General features: G+C 52.4%; 1 protein-coding gene across 5 annotated transcripts in view; it reads left to right on the plus strand.

Moving 5' to 3' along the window:
- Positions 1 to 9,831, plus strand: part of LOC133354264 (E3 ubiquitin-protein ligase NEDD4-like) — a 123,463-nt gene extending 113,632 nt beyond the window's left edge. For 4 of the 5 annotated variants that reach the window (XM_061570970.1, XM_061570971.1, XM_061570968.1 and 1 more), the window contains 7 exons: positions 718 to 791; positions 3,681 to 3,741; positions 4,265 to 4,324; positions 5,583 to 5,690; positions 6,859 to 6,955; positions 7,603 to 7,675; positions 9,420 to 9,831. In XM_061570970.1, the coding sequence (XP_061426954.1) occupies positions 718 to 791; positions 3,681 to 3,741; positions 4,265 to 4,324; positions 5,583 to 5,690; positions 6,859 to 6,955; positions 7,603 to 7,675; positions 9,420 to 9,522 (576 nt within the window). In that variant the 3' untranslated portion in view covers positions 9,523 to 9,831. Of the gene's footprint in view, positions 1 to 717; positions 792 to 3,680; positions 3,742 to 4,264; positions 4,325 to 5,582; positions 5,691 to 6,858; positions 6,956 to 7,602; positions 7,676 to 9,419 lie in introns of those variants that run through there. The other variant, XR_009756562.1, reaches the window with a different exon arrangement.
- The last annotated feature ends 1,009 nt before the right edge of the window (positions 9,832 to 10,840 follow it).

Here is a 10,840-nt window from a genome sequence, read left to right on the forward strand (position 1 = left end):
GCGCTCGGGCGACGTCGTTCTCCGAGACGCTTAACCGGCCACTGTCGTGCGCACCACCGGCTCCCGGCCAGGCCCTGTGCCCTTAACGGCGACACGAAAAATGTCCGGGGGAGACGCATGCCACCTGCCGAAAATCCCCACTCGCGTTTGGCAGCACCGGCCGTCCCCTTGTTCCTGCGTTGTCCCCGCGTTGCCCCCGCGCCCCCACGCGGTGGAGCAGAGCGAGCGGGCGAGAGAGCAAGCGAGTCAGCGAGCGAGCGAAGCTGTTGACGCTTTACACCAGAGAGCGCCACCTGTTAGTGCCACCGCCACCACCACGGCCATTGCAGATTGCGAGAAATGGAACTCTCGCTAAAAAAAATAATAATGAGAAGTTTTGGAGATTTGTTCTGTTGAACTGTCAGTAGTTCCCTTAGTTAATAACAATGATGCATATATAGCCTCTTGTCAATACACTGATGGATGAAGAGCCACCCTATGAACAAACGTCACTGGGCACGTGTGGTCTTCGTCATCCAAGGACAAGGTGCTGACGAGTCGCGTCTCAACGAGCCACGTTGGAGCTCACGAGCTCGTTATTGCGCTGTCGTGCTTGGAGGGCTGGGGAGGCGAGGGGGTGTGGGGGGGTGGTCAGGGGGGATGGGAGCTGCCATCTCCATGAACCATCTCACAGACGTGTAGCCTGACCGGTGATGGTTTTCTTCTTCTTGTCTCCAGACCCATCAAGTCGAGTTGCTGCCAAACGGATCCGAGATCGTGGTCACCAACGACAACAAGAAAGAGTACATCGAGTGAGTCCCCGTGCGGGTGATGCTAACACAGCAGCAGCAAGACTCATGGCGTCATTTATTTAAACGTAATTGGCGGTACACCGGAGGTGCACGGTAGAGAAAAAAAAAGGAAATTTTTCACAATAATAATTTATTTTCCCAGTCACAAAGTCTTGCGGGTGGTGGTGCGTCAAAATCGGTTCTCGTGATGTCGTAGCAGTCAGAAGATGAATGTTCTGAGCAGCTGAATACGAAGATTCACAGTCCGTTGCCGTAGAGCAGCACCCAGCCTGATGACGATTGGCTGCCCCCGTTTTCCACAGGCAATATTGAACTCCTCGTGCCACTAGACTTAGTCGGATGCATTCTCGATTCATCGGACCCAAATCAACGATCAATGTTGACCTTTTTTTAGCAAGTCTCAGTCGACTGAATAAATCTTCGAATCGCATCAAACTTGGCGACGGGGTCAATTAAAGACTGATAAACAGATTTGCGGATTCGAATTTAGATTTTCGACTGTCAGTCAATCTCTGGGAACTTTTTCAGGAGAGTCCTGCATTGGGATTGCACGTGGCAGGAAGCCGGAGTGCCCGGAGACAACCCACCACGTATATATGAGGAGATAACGCCCGCAGTGGGTAAACCCACTTGCTGTACTGCCACCTCGTGGCCACCTCGCAGCTCACTGGGTTTGGGCATTTCACAAATCGCCGTGTCAGTTTGACACGTAGGAGGCTTTTGCAACCAATATCATTCGTGGTGAGGAGTTTTTTGGGTGAGATCGCGTGAGTATGAGAAGTGTCGTAACCCGACGATGCTGGATGTAATCGCCAGCGAAATGTCACGGTACTCAAATTGTAAATGTTGCGGATTGACTCTCAAACACACCGGTGGGCTGAAGTAGTAACTAATTGTCACGGTTTGTTCACGTGACAAACCTTACTGGTTGGCTGTCGGGCGGTGGCGGGTTAGGACATTTTTATACTTACGCGATTTTCCCCGGAAACCTTTATTATGAAATCTTCGTGTGTTCTGCCAAAACCTCACTGTGCTGGGTCACAAGCTCCCCGAGCCCCCCTCGCTCAACTCATTCAACATCGTGGACTAGCATCGCTCTGAATGTGACGTTACATCTTCTCATCATAGGCAGAGATTGCATGATGGCCAGGCAAGATGATTTCATATTGTTATTGTACTGAACTTTTATTAAATATGCAATGGAAAAAGGATCGATTTCAGAGCTCAAAACTAAAGCTCAAGTATTATTTTTGCCAAATCACATTCTGATGGCGTGAATTCCATGTGTAACTCTCACAGCCAGCAGTGTGCCATCCTGTGCTAGACAAAGGTCTGCTTAGAGGTTCACGTGTCAGACGCGGAATTTACTATGCACCAGCCACGCGCAGTGGCACAGCTCCTGGGTGCACACCGTGGCCTACGGGCAGCAGGAGCCCGTGCACCAGGCTACGTAGACGGAGCAGGGTTAGGAATTGTACGGAGCGCCTTATTTAATTCCTCGCACCAGGGCCGGATGCCAACCCCGCCACGCTACTGCCACCGTGGACGCAGTAGCGTAGCGAGGTTGGCATAGGGCCCTTGTGCGAGGAATTCAATGGGGCCAGGGACTGTGAACACCAACTGCTCGGACCAAAACACAGCGCTGCCACGATGTGAGTGGGGAGTGAGCTCTGTCAGCCCAGCGGCTCTTCACCACAGAGAAGTTCTGCATTGCTGGGGCTGGGGGAGCTGAGAGAGCGGGGTAGGTCTGTATGTATGTAGCCAACCGTGCTCATGGGAGGTGCGGATAGAGGGTGAAGGTGCAGCCTGCGGTTGCCTGCTCCTCATGAGACTCCTGGCAACAGGGACCTTCCACTAGAGGGACCACCAGAGAGCTCCACTAGAGGGTATTTTGGCCTACTCTTTCACACCGGCCGGACACCGCCGCACGCGACCCGCCGATTGACGAACTGCAGGGTACACATTTATACTGCCGGATGGACAGAGGTGGGCTGGAGGAGGGGGGGGGGCAGGGGGGGTAGTGGTTGGGTGGCTCAATATACTCTCACCGTCGTTTCAAGCGCCGCGCGCCAGAGGATCGTATCGAATCGGCGACCTCTGGATTTTAAATTCCGCCGTGCGAACCGTCGACCCTCCTCGCCTCAAGCAGTCTCTGCAGTATCGGGCCGTGGGTGGGGGCGGCGGGGGGGGGTATTTGGAGGTTGACGCGACTGCATGCCCCAATGGCTCGGTGCCGGCGGAGCCACACATGTTTTCAATTTCTCTGGCAGAGTTGGTGTTTTTCTGAGGCTTGGCCACAGACAAAAAAAATAACTGACTCTCTCGCCTCTCCCGCAAGGCGACGCACGCGCGGGGCTACCGTTCTTGAGCGCGACGTTCGCGGGGAGAGCAGCGCGCCCGTGCGGATGCGTTGGTGGTAATTCGGTGTGCGTGCATGCGTGGAGAAGTTGGGAAAGTAGACAACCTCGTTGCGATGGGTATGTATGTTGAAGTTCTTTTGCGCTCCGTATGTCGCCAAACGCGCTAATTGGAGGTGCGGGGAAAGTACAACAAACTAATTTAAAAAGCAGTTGTAAAGGAATACGTTTGCAATCTAGATTTAAAAGTGCATGGCTTCCTAATGTTGGAAGGAAGAGCATTCCAGATGGCCGCAGAATCGCATCTGAAAGTGCACGATGGGTGGGTGGGGATGTGGACGATGGGGTGAGCGATGAGATGGCGATAGTGGTAAACTCCCTGGGGAGATGACGAGCCTCTATGCGTGTGTGTGTACGTGCGTCTGTTTGTTGTCCCAACAAGTCTGTTAAGAGCTCTGTGGGGGATCTTTGTCTTTGTGTGTGCGTGTCCCCTGTCTGTACGCATGTGCTGCTGCCCTTGCCCACGGGTCAGCCTGGTGATCCAGTGGAGGTTCGTCAGCAGAGTCCAGAAGCAAATGAACGCTTTCATGGAGGTGAGACGTGGGCCCACCCGCACGGTCGGTGGTTGCAGCAGCGCGGTCTTGGAGCCCTGAGCACGCGTGCTCAGGGCCGTAGAGAGGAAAGGCAGGTGGCGCATTTAAGCCGTAGGCCTCAGATCAAAGGGGGCCTTAGAAAGGGCCCGAGAGGAGGCCTCATTTGGCATTTTTTCTCCCCTTGGCCCCAAACACTTGTTGGTGGCCTTGCCAATGTCATCACCAAGCGGCAGCTTCGGCAAAGACCGCGTTCGTGAATGCGAGGCACACGTGCGCCACCATCAAGAAGATGTGTTTGCATCTTGAACATATTTCGCACTGTACGTGGCCAGCCGTGCTAATGGGAGGTGCGGATGAGGATGGCTAAAAGTAACGTTGGGTTCACCGTCGCTGTACGACTGTGAAGCGTGGATGCTTATCCAAGAGGAGCAGGCTGTGGAAATGTAGAACTGCGTTTGGCACCATCGCTGTGCAATGTAAACCACAGCGCGGAGCCTTCGAAACTTGTGCTTGTCTTGTGCAGGGCTTCTGCGAGCTGATACCCATGGACCTGATCAAGATATTTGACGAAAATGAGCTGGAGGTAGGGACTGCCAAATGCGGCGGTCGTTGAAGAGAAGACGCCTGCCCAAAACACGCCTGTCCATTCGGCCATCGGTGTTCAATGCTCCACGCTTGCATTTCATCTTTCCTTTCTGTCCTCGTCATCGCACGTGCTGATCTTGCAGGCGGAGTATGCCATGCCAGCTCGCAAACACGCGGTCTCTGACCTTAGCTCTGATATGGCACAGATTGCAGGACATTATATTAAATTGTGACCAACCTTGGTCAGAATCTAATGTGTTATTTGAGCCCCCACCCGTTGTGGTATTTGAAGCTCCCCCCTGCTTAATTCTGACCCTGGGTGGAGGGTCGGTCGGGGAGTAATTTTTCCATGGGGGGTCATTTTCCACAGGGGAGTCATATTGCTTTAATAGAATTTGTACCCTTGATCAAATGATGCACACAGTATTCTGTCCTTGGGGTCCAAATACTACGGGGTGACAATCCATCTCGCACAGGGATTTGGGTTTTCCAGGAAGCAGGCCGTCATGTGACCCAGATTCACGGGCGAGCGTGCATTGCCACTGCTAACGAAGCTCCATCCGCACGTGTGTGCGCGTGTGTGCATGGGAAGCGGTAGTGTAGCGTTTAGCGCGCTGCGCTACGTACCTGACGACCCGCGTTCAATTCCCACTCACGACCAACACCGGTGACAATGATCTGAACCGGTCCTGGGCCTCCCCTTGGTCGACTCAGCCTCAAATGAGTACCTGGTTTGTTGTGTAAACATCACCACTGGGAAGACAAAGGCGGCTGGACGTGGTGTTGGCCACACACCCCGTCGTGCGCCGTGCCGGCCTTCACAGGAGCTCCTCGCTAACGGCGCTTGCCCCGACAGTTCCATTCAGGTTTTTTTCTTCTTGGTTCTTTCGGTAAAGTCACGTAGAAGGGAAATAATAAATAATAAAAATTAAACATAATAAATAATTCTCACGACGTTTCGGCCACAACGCAAGCAGCCATCCTCAGGTGAAGAACAGGTCTGTCGGGAAGACAGCGTCCCATTCAATACGCTGAGGACGGCTGCTTGCGTTGTGGCCGAAACGTCGTGAGAATTATTTAATTATGTTTTATTTTTATTATTTATTACTTCCCTTCTACGTGACTTTACCGAAAGAACCAAGAAGATGAATCCCTGCAGTCACGAAAGCTATAAATCGAAAAGTCCATTCAGGCTATACGGGTGGATCCTTATCATGTGTCTGTGTGTGTGTGCGCGTGCGGCTCCGTGTTCCCAGCTGCTCGTGTGCGGCCTGGGAGACGTGGACGTGAACAACTGGAGGCAGCACACGGTCTACAAGAACGGCTACTGCGCCAACCACCCCGTCGTCCAGTGGTTCTGGAAGGTGCGAGCGAAGTCCGCGGCGCTGTCCGGCGAGAGCCGCAGCGTGTTTGGCCCGACTTCGCTTCGGCGGCGATGCTCGTGGCGGGAAGATTCGTCGACGGAGTGTCGACTTTTATATGATTTTAGTCGGCGAAGGCTACGAGCGGACTGGAATTGTCGAGCGCGACGATGATCGCAACTGCCGCTCAACGGACGTTGCAACGCGAAATGGCCGAGGAGACGAAATTCACGAGGACGAGGATAGTTTGAGTAATGTTATCGGAGATGGAAGTGCACTGAGGACGATGAATAGTGGTGATTGGCTATGTAAGTGCTGTGCTCACTTCACTGATTGGCTGACCTGATCATATTGGTGAGGAATAGAATTTGCACCCCGCACACCGACCATTACGAAGTAAGAGTGGACTACATTTCTGACCTAACAGGGAGCGGCAATCGAAAGATCGCGAGATCAAATCCTGTTTGGGGGTTGACTCCGTTCCATCATTCCTCCGTGGCCGCTAAAGCGAGTACCAATTTTTGCAGAAGTCAACCTCGGTTCAGGGCAGTGAATGGGAGATGAGCGCTAATGCTTCATTGCTCATTTGAGCAGAAAAATTCACTCAGACTTCTTTTAGTCGACTCAACTAAGAGAACTAAGAAGCGGAATTCGCAGACTTAGACCCGGCTAATATTTCGCAGGTGGTTGTCATCGTACAAGGGTGTAAGACCTGTGACTAAATTAAAAATGTCTCGCTAAATGACCATTGCTAATGGAAAATCTGGTGAGGCGGTCGTCATCTCGATGTGTGTTCGCCACGTGGCGCTGGTCCTGCCAGGTCGTCCGTTCACCTCGTGTCATCGTGCGTGGCGAGATGTTAACTACTTCGCCTCGTATAGAGGAGGTCATGGGTTCGATCCCGACCCTGAAGCCTGCTGTGTATTTGGAGTTTGCGTGCTCTCCCCGCGGTCGCGCGGATTTTTCTCCGGGTCCTCCGGTTTTTCCCTCCACATTTAGAATCAACGTGCGTTTAGAGGATTTGGCTGATATAAATTTCCACGTGCTCAGCCACTTCATTTGGCAATCATTTGTGGCCAGGTCGCTTCTGAAAAATAGCTGAACGGCTCAGTGGGCCTTACCTGGGGATTTTTTTTTATAATTGTTGCGTGTCGCTGCGGGGAGCGTGCAGGCGGTGCTGCTGATGGACGCCGAGAAGAGGATCCGTCTCCTGCAGTTTGTGACGGGGACATCGCGCGTCCCCATGAATGGCTTCGCCGAGCTGTACGGTAAGGTCCCGCCGCGTTTTACCGCCGCCGCCGCCGCCGCCATGGTGGCATCGGCCCTCACCGACGCGTGAGGGTTAAAGGTGTGGGCCTCCGAGCACAGAGCCACTCAAGCCAAGTCTAGAAATTGTTCACGCTGAGACTCGTTATGACTGCCGATTCCGCGGGGGAGTGAAGAAGTTCGACATAAAACATAAACTTACTTTTCGATTTAAAGCTTTCGTGACTGCAGGGATTCATGTTCTTGGTTCTTTCGGTAAAGTCACGTGGAAGGAAAATAATAAAATAATAAAAATAAAACATAATAAAATAATTCTCACGACGTTTTGGCCACAATGCAAGCAGCCGTCCTCAGGTGAAGAACAGGTCTGTCGGAAAGACAGTGTCTGAGGACGGCTGCTTGCGTTGTGGCCGAAACGTCGTGAGAATTATTTTTATTATGTTTTATTTTTATTATTTTATTTCTCAGGAATGCTTGATGGTTTTTGCATAATTGCACAAAGTCTGAGTGCTTATTGTACATGTCTCTGTCTGTTGCCTGAAACTCGTGTGTTTTTCCGGCCTCCACTGGTTTTTCTGTTATGACGATGGGGGTTTTTTCTCGTCGGCTAGAGACGTAATCTTTGTGGTCGTCTTCCTCTTGTTGCCAGGTTCCAACGGCCCTCAGCTGTTCACAGTTGAGATGTGGGGTGCACCGGAGAAACTCCCACGAGCACACACCTGGTAAGACACGCACACAAACGCACACAGCACATGCACGCTCGCACCCACTCCAGCAAGCCCCACGCACGCACACTTCGCTTGCTTGTACACACACGCGCGCGCATGCACAGACGCACGACCCTATGCACGCAGACACACACACGGCACATGCTCCCACACTCAAATATAAACACGCATGGGCATACGCGCACAAACACGCACGCGGGCAAGTCTGAGAAGTGAAATTCAACATGTTAAAGAAGCGCTGCAAATGAACGGTTACAATGATGCACAAATCAACAGGGCATTGAATGCCAAAACCAAATAAAATAACACGAGCATTGAAACTGCCCCAGTAATTAAAACGATCAAAATACCGTACATTGCGGGAGTAACTGATAAACTAGCCAGATGTTTGGAAAAACAAAATATCCGAGTCAGATTTGGCACGGTACATAAAATACAGAAATTAATATCTGGTAAAAAATTATTACCGAAGCTATCATCAGAATGTGTGTACAGGATGAACTGCACGTGTGGGAAATGTTATGTTGGGCAAACAGGACGAATGATCAGCACGAGACTAAAATAACATCAGAGAAATATTAAATTATCTCAAATACAACTGTCAGCAGTAGCAGAACACGCGTGCCAACAAGGACACTCAATTTATTTCTGCGCAAAACTAGCTACTACTGGCCAAGACTAATTAGAGAATCTATCAAAATTGAAAAAAATTAAAATTATTTTAACCGTTCGGATAGCTACCGCCTTAGTGCTGTGTGGAAGCGAAACATCAAATGATACATTGTTTAAATGCATGCCTATGAAGGGCAGCATACTACAATAGGGATTACCGTTGGTACGGATATTTTAATACACACAACAGACAGGAAGGACAAGTTCAAAGGGCTCGCATAATGGACATGCATAATGTACGTTGTTTCATTAACCCCCCCCCCCACCCCCACATTCTGCAAGAGTGCAGAAGTGTGGTCACACATCTACGCCTCTATATAAGGAACGAAACAGTCAGACTTCTCCACAAATCTGGCTGGCGCCTGATGAAGCTGGTTGTAATTACTGGCGAAACGTCGTACTCAGATTGTAAATGTTGTGGCTTGGCTCTCCAACACACCGGTGTGCTGTACTCGTGACAAATTGGCCACGTTCTGTTTACGTGACAAACCTTACTAGTTGGCTGTGTCGGGTGGTGGTGGGTTTTAACGACACATTTATATATTTACACGATTTAACCCCAAAAAAAACTCTATTATGGGCATGCATATGAATGAACATGCACGTATGACCTCACGCACATGCACATACGCACATGCGCACCCACATGAGCTCATGCACGCACATTCACACACGCACGTACACGCATATATACATGCACTCGCGCATACACAACAACAACAACAACCGCCATTTGCCACTAAGTGGCGGTGACGTCACCACGACGCTTTTGCCAGGCCATGTGCACCTTGAGGCCACGGGAAGTGTCGGACGCCCACTGGCAGGAGGTCACGGGGCAGACCCAGGTGCCACGGGTCGACTGACTGAGATGACCGAGATGACTGGCTGATGCACCACCTGTGCCCCCTACTGTACCTACTGTACCAACACACACACACGAATGCACACACAGGCAAAACGGTCCTCCAGTGTAGCCTGCCTATTGCAGTGCTGTCAGCGAGGACCTCCCAGGGCCTGTGGTAGCAAGTCCGCTGGTGCAATGTCTCTTTTGTTTGCCGCTCCTCAGCTTCAACCGCCTGGACCTTCCACCGTACGAGTCGTTCGAGGAGCTGCGGGAGAGGCTGAACATGGCCATCGAGAATGCGCAGGGCTTCGAGGGCGTAGACTGATTCCTATTTGTCCCGCACGGGGCGCCAAGAGCCTCCTTCTCCTCGATCCTCCTCCTCCTCTGGCCTCCTCGACCCAACCTCGACGATCAACGATCGCCCACCACCCCCCAACCCCAACGCACCACCACTCCGATCCAAGTGATCGAATTCCTCTGATCCCCGGCAGGCCAGCCCACGCTGTGGGCCACATTGGACACTGGCAGTTGCCGGCGGACAGCTTCCCGCGAACGTGACCGCCCGATTCAAAGCCATGAGACCGCGCACAGGAGTGCTGGGCACACAGGCAGATCGTGCTCGCCGGCCCCCCCCCCCCCCCCCCCCCCCATCCTGCGTCACTTGTCACTTGCGTGGTTGAGGATGCCATGTGGACGATGCCTCCTGCGGTCCACGTGGAGAGTCGCGCGAATCGGAGCGAGCGACCGGGGGGGAGGTGGGGGACGGAGGGAAAAGACGTTCTCTCTTTTTTTTTTTCCAATGGCCGGCAGGAATTTGTCTTTTTTTTCTCTTTTCTTCTACTTTTTCCACATCGATGAGTCATCGTCAACAGAAGCTGTGAACTGTGCCTAAGGTGGTGAACGTTGCCCCCTTTTTAGTACCTGTCCTTTTTATTTTTAAGTGGCCGTTTGCATGGTCCATAGCACAAGTTTGTGCGGTTGATGGCGAGGGAGGGTGCGGCGTCGTCCGGGAGTACGCGAACCGTGGGAAAAGTGGCGCAGTGCCCTCAACCGACCACCGCCGTCATCGCCGCCCCCCCCCTCCCTCACCGCCGCACCACGGCCGCCGTCGCTGGAGACCACGCAGTTAAATAACAACCTCGAAATTTAAACAACAAGAGCCCACGTAGCCACGCGCCGAAGATGTGCGGGAGCTGGAGGAGATCAATTTCAACGTCTTCTTTACGCCCTGAGCAACATCGCGGACACCGGTTGTCACCAGCGCGGCGTTGACGATGGGGCGGCAGCGGTGAGAGCGGCCGAGGGATCGGCCGCCTCGACTCCACACCAAGGATCGTGAACGCCTGACAACGGAACGCACGGCGCGAATGGGCATGCGGAAATGTAACAATGCGACTTTTTTTTACAAACGACTCGCGAAGTTTTTTATTTTAAGGTCCAGTCCCACAGGCCCCCTCGACGTCACCACCACCCGCACGTGCCATAGCGATCGTGTGCAGGCGTGCAGCACCAGCGACCACCTGCCCGAGACGTCTTAGCATATCTTGCAATTGTTTACAAGAAACCAAACTTTGTTTTAATTTTTCCCGACCCCTCCCGAAGATCACGTGCGGCTTGAGGTGGCGCGTCGGCGTGGCCGGCGC

The sequence above is a fragment of the Lethenteron reissneri genome, chromosome 46 (assembly GCF_015708825.2).
Source record: "Lethenteron reissneri isolate LAM-NWPU_2019-01 chromosome 46, ASM1570882v1, whole genome shotgun sequence".
NCBI lineage: Eukaryota > Metazoa > Chordata > Hyperoartia > Petromyzontiformes > Petromyzontidae > Lethenteron > Lethenteron reissneri.